Below are 15,052 nucleotides of genomic sequence, written 5' to 3'. Positions count from 1 at the left end.
GAATCTCATTAAATCTCTAATTTAAAATATTGGTGCTTGAAGAATGTTGGCAATTGAGAATCTATAAGTAAAGTTTATTTTATTCCTAAAAGTTGGGCATTCTGTGTGCCAAACAGCTCAACTCTGTTAATGCTGGAACAAATTACATGTTCAAAAATTTGTCTGTGGAGCATAGTCTGAGTGGGCATCATGTGGCTATGATCACTGGCCGTATTTACATGATCTCACTCAACTCAAGCTTTCCAGGCTTAGGTCAATTATTTTTCTTGCTGAGGAGAATTTGAACTTGGATCTCTTGCTACAAATAGGGCATGCCTATTAACCAACATGCAGTCACTGTTAGAAGGTTTTATTAGCTCCTGCTGAAACTTGTTCTTCACACAGTCTAGCAGTTAGAACCATTCATATGGTCAAAGTGTTACAGTCCCTTATGTTCTGAGCTTTCTTTTTTATACAAATATGTATATATATATATTTATATAATTATATGTAATATATAAAACAGACACACATATTAATCTTGGATATTTGAATTCTAGTGTTTCCAAATGTTTACATATTTTTGTCTTGATCAATTATTTCCACTGTATATATATATGTATATACTTCTGAGGTGAATGCTAGAACTGGAGGAAAAGTTCTGCTGATTTTTCATTTGTTTATACAAGTGACTTGTTCGTGTGTCAAGGCAAATGGAGGCACACTGATCTTTTCTCTTGTATCTGTTAGAATGTATAATTTTGCTTGAAGTCTTAAAATATTGAATAAGAAAATGTAATTAGAAAGCAGGATATTACATGGAACAGATTTTTTTTTTAGATAATATTTGGTATTTCTTTTTTAATTGCTACTTAGAGATATTTTTGCAATGTGACTGGAATCTTGTCAAAGAGGGGGTATTCTTACTTGATTTTGTTGTCTTGGATCAGGTCCATGATACAGTCTTAGCTGAAATCAAGCACTGAACTTGAATGTTTGATTTCTCATGTTTCAAAATGTCAACATATTTTTTCTTAAACTATTTATTTGCACAGTAAATAAATTAGATAACTCTTAAGTTTCATTTTTGTCCAATTTATTGAAAAAGTTTGTTCCATACCAGTAGCTCTTCAGCAAAAAATTAACATTAATTATTTTATTTATTGAGTATGTTATAATTGTGACATTGTTCTGTCCTGATTGTGTAAATACACATTTGTCTGTTATAAAGAAAAACGGGCAACTTTGAAAATGTGGGCAGTTTTATTGACACTAACTAGAAAAAAAGAGTAGTGATAAAGTCCCTCCAAATGATACCTAAAGGAAATGGACATTGTTTGAACTGTTAGCAAATCCCAAGGCTCCACATTGGCACCTAACTATCTCACCTATGGAAGTCTCAGCCAGATTTAATCTGCAACCTGCTGCTGGGAAGTGTGAAAGTACCATGTGCTTAAAATTATAAGCAGGGTTGAAAATCATGTTCCCTAGTGCAGATGGAAAAGGATATTCAGTCTGTGATCTGTGACTGTCTCTTCTGTTACTTTCCACTTAAGTTGCATATCACCTAATTTTCTGATTAAAAGGTGCAATTCTTTGGCTCTACAATGTGTACGCTTGTCTGTCTGCTTTAGTTTGTCAGTTGAAATAAATAACCTGTTATTAAAAAAGTCTTGTCAGTGGAATTGCTAGTGAATAATGCTAGTAAACAAGAGAGAGAAATAACATCTTTTTAAAACACTTTTTCTTTTCCCTGGGCCAGTGGGAAAGAGGAGAAGACAATGACATACTTACTTTTGATCTTTTATCTTAAAGATTTTCTGTCATGTTTAGAGATACAGTCACTGTATTGTGTATTATTGTTGTAAAAATTATGTATCCAGGAATATGAGATTCAAAATTGCATGACACAAGTAGACACGAGTGGTTTTTAGAAAATAAAGCACACGTTGATAGCTCAAATGATGTGCAATCTTTAAGTGAGGAATTTTATCTCTCTCCTTAATGCAAGGACTAAATGAAAATGCAATCCCTATTCTCACAAAACAAACCCCATTTTTAAACTTCTGCCATTTAAAGATATTTTGTGTATTTAAGCAGTGACAAGGGTATTCATTACTAATTAACATTCAGGAGATAACTGACTGTCAGTTGCCAGTCAGAGTGTAGCTTGGAAGAATGTTGACATTGATTGATGGACATGTTCTGGGACTATGCACAAACAACCTGCTTGGGTCATCTGAATACGTAGAAACATTACAGATCAGCTCCACATACACAAAAAGATCTTCTGCTTGGGCTGCCCTTCTTTTTAAAGGGAGGGTATTCTTCCATGTATCCTAGACTTACTTGATTTGTAAGTTATGCCTTCACTTTCTTGCACTGTGGTCACCAGCTAAGAGTTTAGTTTGATCTGGTAAATATGGGTAACACGTCACTGTGCTGTTTCTGGCTGTGGGTGACTGAGGTGCTTAAACATTTAGGTTGAAGCAATACTTTTGATGTTGCTTTATGAAGTGCTATACATACTTACCTAATAGATATACTAATGTAATTTTTTCTTTAGGTAGAAGAAAATCCCCAACTCCTAATTTATATTTTCTTTAAATGCAGAGATGGAAGAGGCTTTTCAATCTTGCAATCTTTATGATCTCTTCAGAAGTGAGTTTTAAATATCTGCAGTCATACCAGTTGTCTCCATTTCATTGAGTTGGTGGTATATTTATGTTCAATAAAATGAGAACACCCTTATGGCACCCTCATACCTCCTTTTAGAGGAGGATATAAGCAAACTCTTAGTGTGTCACATTAAACTTACACTTGCCCTAGGCTGGGTAGGCTGTGTGCTGTGGGAACAGTGGCTGAGCTACTCCTGCTTCTTGTGGTAGGCACCTGCTCGTACAGCAGTGGTATTACTTCGCGAAAGAAACACAGTGTGGTGGTTTATGGACAGTGTAGCCCTTTAGAGAGATGATACTCTCCTGTGTATGTGAGCAGCCTGGACATCTTCAACGTATGATAAGCACCTGCTTCACAGATACTTATTTCTCATAATTTCTCTAAATTCTAATTTTCTGAATATGCTTACAAATAGATTATCACTGACTTGGATTTATTAACTAAAGCAGGAGGGCTACTCATTAAGGTGATGGAAAAGAACATCTTCTGACTGGAGCCCTTTTCCTGTGATTATCCATGGGGGGGAAAAACTCCTGTTTTTCTCCTGTGCTGTTACACGGCTCTGTAAGTTATTGGTCCTGTCTTCTCTAAAATCCCCATAACTTTCAGCTTTGGAAGACACTGTAGTTCCACCCAGTCCAGATGGAAGTTGTGTGCTGCTGGAAATCCCTTGCCAATCTCTGTCCCTGATAGCAGTTTCTGAAGCGTATTGTGGAAATCTGTTGAGAGCTGTTATCATTTCATATTTATGTGCCAGTTCTCTCTTTCTCTGTTTCTTTTAAGTACCTGCATCTGGGATTTCTTAAAGCTTCCTTTGAGGTTGGCAAGGTGTTCCAATGTGGCCAGTGGAAAAGGGCACCAGAAACATTTCTGTTGTAAAACTGCTTATTTTCCCTTGGGTAAAATCTTGCTTGTTTTATTCTTTAAAAAAAAAAAAAAAAAAAAAGAGTCCTTTGGGACTGCTTGTGAGAGTAAGAAAAACAAGAATTGGCCTCATGTCATAACCATCTGTTATTAACACAAAGAGCAAGGGCCCAGTCTTGCTGTCCTTGCTAAAAGCAGTTTGTTTAATAGGAATTACTACAAATATGAAAAATGTGTGTTTTCCTCATTACTGTGGCAATATTCCCTTCCAGCAGTGTAAAAAAAGAAAAAAAGTCATCATGAATCTTGGTGTACAATCACACAATTGCATTATTTTATATTGCAGTAGGCTGTTTGCAATAAACACCTCATTCCAAGAAATATATGTATTACAGTATTTTCAAAAATCATTTCAGCTACTTTCACGCATATTTTTTCATAGTACATCTTTTCATTTTATGACTGAGTTATGACTAGGTTTTCTTTTCTAGTGTTTTTATGACTGAGGTAAACTTTTTTTTTGATAGCAGCTGGTTTGAAAATGGTGCCATTTTCCCCTTTCCTACAGCAGAAAATGTTTGACTTTTTCCTTGATGACACTCCCACCCCCACTCCCTCCAATCCCCTCCCTCAATTATAACTACAAGCACTTCTGGAGAACTGAAATAATTTGATCCATCTTGCCACACTATGTTGTGGCAGAGAGATAGTTTTGGTGGATGATATTTCCATTCACCTTTATAGGATGAACTGCTAGGTTGTATTGCTTTTTTTCCCCCTAACTTTGTGACCTCCCTTGTATTTGGTATTTCTACCTTAATATTTGAGAGCATTGTTCCATAATATTTAATACAAACCCCATATCTCTGTAAAGGATCAGGTTTTTTATCTTCCTACCCCTTTGTTTTTTCATCTGTTTGTTACTAGTTCTGAGAGTTGTGCCAGTCGCTGCTATATAACTTGAGCCTTGGGTGTTAATAGGAGTCTTTAGTCCATGTTCCTTCACTTCTAGCTATAAATCTATGTTAGACAGAACAAGGGTTGCTATAATCCTGTGGATTGCACCTCAGTGATAGACCAGTCCTGTGCTAGCTATAGTGTCTTTAAGGTGGCTTTGAATAATCAGTCTGGCACAGAGCACATGCAGTGCAGCCCAGAATCTGGGAAAAAATATAATTATGATTGGAGGCTGGGTGTTTCCATGGTGTATGCAGAAAGACAGGAATTGCTGTATTGGATCAAACAAGCGACTTGTCAAATCCATTACTCTTTTGCCAGCAATGTCCGATAGCAGATGTTTGGGAAAAAAAAAGATAAAAGAACATCAGTTTTGTTTTTCTTCAACCCTGAAGCATTCTATACAGCTCTGTTATATTTCCTTTATATCCTTTCTTGAGTAATTTTGTCATTCAAATGTTAGAATGATTGTTTTCATTTCATGCTATAGATATGTTCTAATCCATTTAAGCTCCTAGTGTATTTGTGATTTTTATTGAGTTTGTGGCCTCGGATTTAAATAGACTGGAAATTCTACAGATGTTTGCATTATTAACTGTTCAAGCCTTAAATGTATACTTTGAACTTGACTGAATAGCCCCTTTAGGATCTGACACAGAAGCATACACAGTAACAACACTAAATTGTTTCTGTGCATTTAGTGATGTAGATTTGAAATATTTTGATTGGAGAAACTAATTCATCATTTGTAAACTATGTGTAGGACAAATACAGTAGAATTTTATTACAGCAACTTCCTTTTTTGCGTTTATAGACACTTTGAGCTGTTGAAGGGTTAAACCCCGACCCCCAGGCAAGCAGCATATCACTTTCCTTAAAATGCCATTGGGAAACTGAGATAAATGGTGAAGCATTTTCTGTGTTGACATGATGTTCGCCTGTCCGATTGCATCCTTCCCAGCAGACAGCAGAGAAGCAATTACAAAAAAAGACATCTGTGCCAAGGTTTGGCTAGCCAGGGAGGGCAAGCTCTTGTGTTTAAGAGGTAGAGAATCCAATCGATGAAAATGTCTGGGCCTGTTAGCACCAATAAAGCTGAAGGCCACTGGGAAGCTCAGAGAGGGTCTTTTGTTGCAGAGATAGAAAAGAGGCTGAAGCTGTGACACTTGGGGAGGAATAGGGTCAGCTAGTACGATCATCCATCTTCCTCAATGGCAGCTTTCTGTCAGTTTTTAACCCTGCTCAGCAGAGGATCTAAACCTCTATTGTTGGCACCAGCCAATTCTCAGCCAAGTGTAAATGAAGTTAATATTCACTGACCTTATGCATAGCCAATGAAGGCCCTTGATGTCATCCTGGAAATAATGTTATCTGACACTTCAAAAAGCAGATGTTGGCAGGTTGTTTGTGGTTTTTTGCTGAGCCAGTACGCAAAGACGCATTGTTTAGGCACCTCACATTTAAACTGATTTCCATAATAACCACAAATAGGCCTTTTTGACCTTAAATTGACAAAGTTATGGTTTTAGTTTGCATATCATTATACGCTGCTCACAAAGCCCGGCTAACCTGCACTAAATGATCAGGGAGAAGCAGCTTGGTTCACTTAGATAAGAAATATATGGGTCAATGAGCAAATTTTATTTATGCTGATAAAACAATGAGTAATTAAAATAGTTTAAATAGTTCAAAGCAGACATTTTTAGAGCACAATGAAGAATAGCATTTATTTCACAACATACCTTCATGAAAGGAAATATATCACTGAAATAAAAAATAAAAAAATGCTTTCAGGGGTACAGCTTTTGTTTTGAAAGGCCTATTGCAAGCAACAGTTAAGATCTTCCTTTGTCTCCAGTGATATTTTGTCATGGTGAAACATGATTATTCTAATACTGTTTTAATTACAGAAAGTTGAATAGTTCTTATAGGTTCCACTTTTCCTGAAGTTTATCTAAGACAACAGCATACTGATGATAACTGTGTATTTATACAGTGCATTTCACCCAGACAGATCCCCAAACCTACCACAGATCTCTACAAACAGAACGCATCTGCACTCCTCTTGTGTAAAAGTCAGTGTTAAACATATGTTGCAACTCTGGGGTGAAACACTATGGTTCTTTTTAAGGCACAGTGCTATTTTTCAGCAGCCTGTGGTTCTGATTTAAGGAAACGTATAAACATGTATCATGTATGGGAGGTGAAAAGTAGTTTGATTTGGTTTATTTTTTCTTGTAAATTGGCTATAATTCTGGCTCAAGTGTGCCTACCTTATGAGAGATAAGCGTAATAAGAGTAATAAAGTACAGATGCAGGATGAGTAGTCATTATTAATAAAAACTTTCAGCTGTATCAGCCAGTGACCTTCACCACAACCATGTTTTTCCCCTCTGTGTACAAAATGCGGCAGCAGGTAACAGAAATCTAGAAAATTCTCTATTATGCCATGGTAGTGGTATTAAAAATATGTTTGAATTATGATTGTAATATAGTTAGCAGCTTTCAGGCTGTGATCCATACCTTTGTTTTGAAGAAGAACTCCAAGTGCCATGGTTTCTTTTTTTTTTGGTCAAAGAATGAGTTAATAGTTGAACTGAGAAAGCCCGATAACTACAGTTGTTTGGGAGGCAATTATCTGACAAGCTGGCAAAGATGAGAAATACCAGAACAGATCTGCATCTAATTGAAATCACTCACATCTGATCTTAAGATAAACAGCCCCAGTATTTTTGGAAACTATTTTATTGATTGTGTTCTTCCCATCAGTTGTGTTTGTTTGTACCTGTTAGAGAAGTGAACATGTTTCCTGTAGTAACAGATTTCCTTAGAAACTCATCAAGCTAGATTTTTTTGGTATGCCTTTGCTCAATATTAACTCCCACCAGATGGGATTTAAAAAAAAAAAGAAAAAAAGGAGATAAATAAATTCAGGTTTCTGGATAAAATTTTAAGAAATCGATGATTAATTTTGTTTGAGGTACAGCATTGCATTTCATTAGCTTCTGGTTATTTGTGTGCTGTCTGTGACATGATGGTTCAGTCACATAGCTCAGATGATTAAAAGGCTAATTTTAGTTCGAGACTGATTTTAATGGGGTATCTGATAGGACTAATTTGTCGAGATAAATTAATGCAGGTTCCCAACCCCCACCCCCCCTCCAATCCTATATTCAATCTGTTCTACAGTCATTCTGAAAATACCTGAAGTTAGACAAAATTTTCTGAAATACAGAATTACACCCAGGTACTGATCCACGTGGAAAGAGCAATGAGCCAGAGAGCACTGAAAACAATGAGGCACCTTAGTGGGCCTTTAACAAGCCCTAAGTCTGCTAAGCAAGCAAGTTAATTTGTTTAAGACTTTACAAAGACCCATTTCTTCTGTAAGTTATATTGAGTAATAACCAGATTGAGTCATATTTTCATTTTACTACTCTGCTATAAATCGGTTCATTTCTGGCTCAGTTTTGATAGTCTGTCCCTTTGTCTGGCTTTATCCTGTGAAAAGTGTAGAATGCCAAAAGAAACAACAAACTGACCCTATTTTGCCCTCTCCTCCAGCAGAAATGGATACAGAAGAACAGAAGTTTATTTCCTATTTCTGGGATGAGACTGTGAAAGAGAAATTTGCCTTTGTGAATTAAGCCATGGGCAGATTGATTCATTTCATCCTGTTGGTATTGAATATTGTTCTTATTTTAGTTGAAAGTTTGCAAAATGCTAGCTTTCCATGGGCAGGCCACTGAGGAAGTGATCCAAAAATAATATAAATTGAAAGTCTTTGGTTTAATGTACTTTCCTGTTTGTTTGTGGTTTGTTTTTTTTTTTTCTTTAAACAAAACAGAACAAAAGATGCTTTGGACTAAATGTCATCAGAAGATTCATTAGGGGGATAGGGACACAGCTGTGAGCTGTGGGGGTGTGGGGTGGTGTCTCTCTTGCTGTTGGAAGGTAGGAATCAGCCTGGCAATACCAACAGTGAGTTTGCTGGTGACATTGTTTCTGCATCTGGTGGTTCTGATAGAAGAAATCTGTAAGGGACTGGGAATCTGATGTTCTTGCTTGGAGCTAGGTTGATTTTGCTCCTGATTAATCTCATCTGTAAGAGGTGAAGTCTTCAGTTGCAGATTTTTTGGCTGGTTCTGTTGTTTAGAATAATATATAATTTTCACCTCTGGACTTTGGGCCTCTGCAGAAATAGTCTGTACGGATCCAAGTTCATTTGTATTGCATTGTCAGCGTAGCTGTGATTTTCTTTGACAGTTACATCAGTGGGGAAGAGAAGAGCGGAATTTGATATGAAAAATTACTTTGTTCTCCAGAGCTTCTAGAAAAGGTCTTTGAATTCATAGTGTGAAATCTCTAGCGCGTCTGCAGGTGACTTGTACTAATAAAGAATAACCATCAAAACTCTGTTGGAGAAAATAATATTGGAAGAAAAATCAATTGTATGAGGAGATAGAATATTTAGTACTGACTCATCTCCCCTAATCAGTAGAAAAATGGATTATATGACTAATAAATAATCACCTCGAAGAGAACAGTTAAGCTATGTACCATTTTGTTGGACAGATCAGAAATATTGTAAATAACCTACCAGATATGAAATATGTGATTTCACAACAAATGAAGTTTGGCATATGGGGAAAAAATATTCAATGAAATGTACCACTTTATTGTTTTGCCTACTAATAAGGGTAGCTTTTGCTTCTTTTTTTTCTTTTTTTTTTTTTTTTTAAGTCAGAAACATAATTTACTTCACCCACAGAAAGCACTGAATGGCATAAAGCACCTGCTGTCAAACTGAAGCCTGGGGATATATCACTGGGGAGAGAGAAGGAGAAGGTAAGCCAGTGATGAGAGACTGTGGACAAGTGAGGAGATGCAATGTGAGGACAAGATTTTCGGCAGAGGCTGAGTTTGAGGATGGAGGTGTTTCTCAGCTTCTACCCTATATCTTAGAGTGCCAGTCAGTGGATGTGTCAACAGGTGAATGAATACAAATCGAAAGCAGGAGTTTTCATCACCGTGGTAGGCACAGCATTTAATCTCTTGCATACCACAGTAAAGTGGTATCTGAATGCTGTGCAAACAGCCGGGGCCTCAGCCAGTGTGTGGTGTGTGGCTGGGAGCTGCCTGTCACTAATGATACAGGATCATGCAGGCACCCTTGGTCTGTATGATGAATTCTTTACTTAGGTCTTTGCCTTTGTTTCATAAAGTCAATAATGCAAATGCACAAGAATAAAGGTGAGGCCTGACCTTGCCCCTTTGAAGTTACTGGGAGATTATCTTTCACAGGCGCTAAGGTCTATTCGCTGCCTCTGTTTTGTTTTTTTGTTGTAACAGTTTTCAAAATGCCTTTCACATGCACACAAAAGATCACTTTTTTAATAAATGAAATATCAATGGTGAATGTGGAAATGCCTTTCTTAAGTAATAAAAAAGGGCTCATTTGTAAGTGCAGCGATATTCTTATTTAGTGGAGGATAATAAGGTGTGTCCTTCCTCTTCCCTGCTGCTCCTCTTTTCCCTTCAAATGGTGGAGGGTGTGACAAAGGTTAGATTTTTGTATTACCTGTACAAAAGACTTCACTGGGTTTTATGCACATGGCAAGAGAGACAGGAACTGTGTAATATCACTTTAGAAAAAAAAAGAAGATGCAATTTGAATTTATGATCTCGACCTAAGGCGATTGGGCTCTGTGCTTCTCATTAAGCAAGTTGGAAGGTCTCTTTTCTCTCTTCACCATCCCTAAGTGCCTGAAAAACTGGAAATTAGAAGATGAGTTGCACAAAACAAGAAAGGTTCTGAATCTGAGAATTTACTGTTTATTTTTTTTCTTTTAACTTCTTAAGCTTTAGACAGGCTTGTATAGATGATGTAGCTAAAATTATTTGGGTCCCCAAAACGTCAGGAATGTCTAAAATCATCAATATTCTTTAATCTCTGTGTATGCATCTGTTCAGTCTCTGAACGTAGCTGGATCATCTTTTCAAATTATTTTCTACAACTGGAAGGACTAGAACCCATTTGTTCCTCAAGCCAGAGTTTAGATGGTCATTCAGAAACAACAATAACAATAAACCATGTGATTCTTAGAACAGGAATATAAAATAGATTATAAATTGTTTTAGGATTATGAATTTAAAAAGAAGTAAAAAATTAGTAACTTCATATGCTCAAGTATACTTACATTGTGAAGCCCATGGTAAAACCCTCATTTAAAAAAATTGCAAAGTTCTTTTTTTTATATTTGGTCATATCAGTTTGGATTTATTTTTTTTTAATGGTTTTAGTTATGATAAATCAATGTATCCTGAATGAGTAAGCCAAGGATCTTAGTTAATGTCAAACACCAGAGACAGGACTGCTTAGGAAGTTGTGATAACCTAATCATAATGAGTTCAAGCAACTTTTGCCTGTATGAACCCATCATTGCAAAGTGTCTCCAAGTGTGGGAGAATATTTATTTGTTGCATAGGTATAAACAATGACAGAATTTAACTTGTGGAAACACTGTTACCACTGACGAGGAATGGGGAGGGGGAAACCCCTTCGGGCTTTGAAAGTTCCAAAGTGAAAACTGAGTTTATATTGCTGGTGAGTAGCAAACCCATCCATTTTCTTACAAACCAGGCACATTTCCTGCAGAATTCACCATTAGCATGGATGGTTGTCTCTCTCCCGTATGACTGAAGAGGCCCTTTTGGAGTGAAATCTTGCTACTGCCTGCATGTATAAAATACAACAACCAGACTGCAGAGGACTTTGAGCACATGAGATCTGGTTCTTTCACAGCTCATGCAGCACATCAGGGAGCACAGGACTTGCATTCCAATGTCTGTGTAATTGGAGTCTCCCTATGGGTAAAATTTAGGTTAAGAGTGAGGAAATATCCTTCTACACTGAGCAGCAGAAGGTTTCTAGTCAGGGCACACCTGTTCCTCCGTGCTGAAGAGTGCAGGATAAAACAGGAATTGTTGGTGCAGAACAAGCGTGTCAAGGGGAATCCAGGTTTTAAACTAAACAGGAACAAGTCTTATTCTGTTTGCATGGTTATAATCAGGAACAACTGCCTGTGAAGACGGCAGTGATCCTCAGCTTGCAAATCAGATGTTTAGCTATGAATTCCAGTGTCTTGTCTCTTTGCCACTGACTTCTAAACAGGAATAAATTGTTGGATATGTAATAGCAGTCTGATTATTTCAAAATTGTATTCCACTGCATTTTCTATTTCTCATGTAATTTTTTACTTCCACTTTAGTAATGCACAGTTCTCTCAGTATACAGCCTTAGAAGTTTACAGCCTTGCTGCTGCCCATTTATGGTATGACCTCTAATGTTCCTGGAATGATCAAATACTGCTCTTGCTGAATTACCCCATCAGTCACTTAATTTCTTTGCACCAACGGGGAGAAACAGAGAGAGCAAGTTTTAATTCTGTGCTAAAATTAAAGTGCAGGAATTCAGTAAAGTTATGCTGGACAATAAAATAAGTCTGAATTTGCCTCATTGTGTGAAGTGCCTCTTGCCAGCTCTTGTAGTGTTATCGTGAGCTTTATGCCTACTTACTGCTGTACAGCATCAGTTCCTGGAGAAATACATTTCAATTTTCTGTTCTTGAATTCTTTTAAGGGTAAACTGTCAAACACTTCTGATGTTTGACAAATGCTGTGTAGTTAAGGATACCAAAAGAAGATAATAAGTTATAAGGAACAGTCAAAAAAGAAAAATGGAAATATTCATATTTTAAAGTCTTCAATGCCAATAATAAGGAGAACCTCCTGTAGTTAACCCTTCTGTATACCCATCATTCATTAGGCAGGGAGTTTAAAGATTTTTGTTGAGATGTGTTTTTCAGACGTGGGCTATTTGTTTGGGGCTGTGTGCGAGAGTCCAAAGTAATCTGTTTGCTCTAGAGGAAGAAAGTAATTCCTTCTGGGGAGTATTATTTTGAGACTAAGAGAATCTCTTTCTATTTTTGTTACAAAGCTATCACCTATGGTGCACTTCAGGCCTGAAGGGGATCACTGCGGAGTTAAAAATGGTTGTTCTTCTATTAATAAAACACAGTGTATTATGTTTGTGCCTGTCCTTGCTACTTTCACAGAGGCATCACATTTAAAGTCATTAAGAAGTCATTGATACATTTACTCTCACCACAATGCACTAATAGTATTCAAAGCCATTAGTAGCTGGCTGTTGTGCATTTGCAAAAAGTTGCAGTGCTAGGTCAGCATACATGATACTTTTCTGTGATAAATGAGAAATATTAACATATTAGACCAGAAACAGATTAAAAATATTTCTAGTGTCAGCTTTCTGTCTTACATTTCACTTTCCCTTTTTTATGTTGCTTCAGTCTGAGGTAGGTCCTAATTAGTATATCATATGGATAATTTTACATTATTATTTTCAATTAGAAACGATGATTAAACATAGTTTGGCTAACTTACAAAATGAAGTAATGTAGTAAAAGATAACCCTCTAACATGATCAGAAGTCTCATACTCTGCTTTTCTGCCTCAGTAAGCACAAAGAATTAATAGAATCTCACAGTGCATTACTAGAAATTCAGAAAAAAACAAAATGATATGTTGGGGACAAGCAAAATAATCTTCTGCCTATTTGTAGAATTATCTCTCTTCATTTGGCCACTGGTACAACTAATAAGTTCCTGAAAATCATAAACTTTGTGAGCAAAATATCACTTAATGTAAAATATTCCAATTTATGTATGCTTTTCTGCCACCACAGCGTATTTGCATGAGATAGGTTCATCCATGTTTCCATGAAAACAAATGCCAAACCTCTTGCTGAATTTATTTATCAAGCATTGCATAAAAACTGGATGCCATTTTCTGTTTTCGGCTATTCCCACTGGGTTTTTGTTAGCAAAAGTTAAAAGGTGAAATTTTGGCCTTGGCAAAGTGAATGGTGTGAATCTTAGTTTAATTGGACCAGGAGTTGACCCAAAGTATTCTACTTATTATCTTATATTCATTTTCATGACAGCTAATTGTGATGTCACAAAGCAGAGTGTGCATAAGACAGACATCAAGGGGAGGTACATTTCTAAGCATTGTAGAGAATGATTTATTTTAAACATGACCTGTAGTAAAAGAAAATGAATGGTGGAAAATGGGTGATGTTTAAAGGTATTTCATAACTTACTATTAGAAAGAGTTGGTATTTTTATTAAAAAGGAGAAGGAAGGTTAAAAATTTCTATGTGATTTTTAGCATAATTATAATGACTATCTACATGCACTGCTTTCTATACTAAATTTTGATCTGAAGAATGTACAGGACAGTGACCAATATAGGATCAAGGTTTCTCTTTCTGTTTCTCCACTGTTACAGGAGAAGTGAACTTAATCAGACGTGACTTGACTTTACATCTGTGCAGGAGGTTATCCCTTGTAAAAGGGTAGAGTTGTGAATGAAACCTTTGTCTTCAGCTTCCTTGTAATCCTGCAATACAGTTGAGCATGTTAGCTCAGTTGGAATAATGTACTGATTTTCTAAAGATGAAAAAGAAATTAAGCCCTTTCCTCTTTTTAGGTTCCCAGTGCTGTACTTCCTTAGATTTCACACTACCTGCCTTGGGTATAGCAACTCTGATTTCAGTCTGTCACCTTCTCAGGCTAAATGTAAAAAAGGGTACGCTCCTCTCCTTGAAGGAGAATATTTAAGAAATGCAATCCCAGTGAGAGTGCTGTTTTGTAGCAGCAGGGATTCTTTTTTCCTGTCATTTTCTTAATTCACTCTCTGTTTCAAATCTTTATCAGCACCTGTCCTTTTAAGGAAATAGATTAAAATGTCTGAGGGTAAATGGAGGATTGATTTGGTGTGAACTTACAGCTTCTGTGTATTTACAATGTATGCAGCTATGAACAGGGTTACCACATTCTTTCACATCCTTGCTGACTCTTAACTGCTTTACTTCCTTGCCTTTGTACATGCTGATTTTAGTTCCCCTTTCACCATATTAGGCATAAATTAAGTGTATATTTGAAAAGAAATTCTATATTTTTTTAGAATAAGGAGCATGTGAGACTGTTGTATGAAATGCTGGATCATGCAGTCCAGGCTGGAGAGGGGCTATTGATTACAAAACTGTAGAGGTATAGAAGGAGTGAATACTAAAGATATTTGGTTTGATAAAATGATAACAATATTCTGAAATATTACAGAATATATTGCAGTAGCTCAAATATATTGATGACTGTCTGACTAGGTTAGAGATAAAAGCAGTAGACATGCATTTGCTCTGCTTGCTCTCATTTAATTTCATCATAGTGAGTCACATAGGCATCAAGATTTATATGTGTCTGATAAGTAGTCGGGGAGAGAGTGCTAATGATGGTTGTAATGCTTTCTAGAATTCTATTTCTTCTGACTTTGGTTGACATTGTGACTCTAAATACTGCAGACTCTGTAAATTAGTAAGTGGAAGACAGAGTGGGGGACAAGCCGCCTCAGAATTCACACCATGCTCATCAATATTTAGTCATCCATAGGTTGATTTTTTTAAATTTCCCCCCACCCCCTCACCCGGTGTCTG

General features: G+C 36.6%; 1 protein-coding gene across 10 annotated transcripts in view; it reads left to right on the top strand.

The window, feature by feature from the left end:
* EPHA7 (EPH receptor A7) overlaps positions 1 to 15,052 on the top strand; it is a 171,361-nt gene that overhangs the window by 18,987 nt on the left and 137,322 nt on the right. The window contains exon 4 of one of the 10 annotated variants that reach the window (XM_051778174.1): positions 9,223 to 9,461. The exons of the other annotated variants lie outside the window; for them this stretch is intronic. Coding sequence (XP_051634134.1) covers positions 9,223 to 9,260 — 38 coding nt within the window. The 3' untranslated portion in view covers positions 9,261 to 9,461. Of the gene's footprint in view, positions 1 to 9,222; positions 9,462 to 15,052 lie in introns of those variants that run through there. 10 annotated transcript variants of the gene reach the window in all.

This window comes from Manacus candei, unplaced genomic scaffold (assembly GCF_025592945.1).
Source record: "Manacus candei isolate 608988 ecotype Guabito, Panama unplaced genomic scaffold, ASM2559294v1 h1tg000011l, whole genome shotgun sequence".
NCBI classification, from domain to species: Eukaryota; Metazoa; Chordata; class Aves; order Passeriformes; family Pipridae; genus Manacus; species Manacus candei.
The sequence above is the reverse complement of the archived record's forward strand: the minus strand, read 5'-3'. Positions and strand labels throughout refer to the sequence as shown.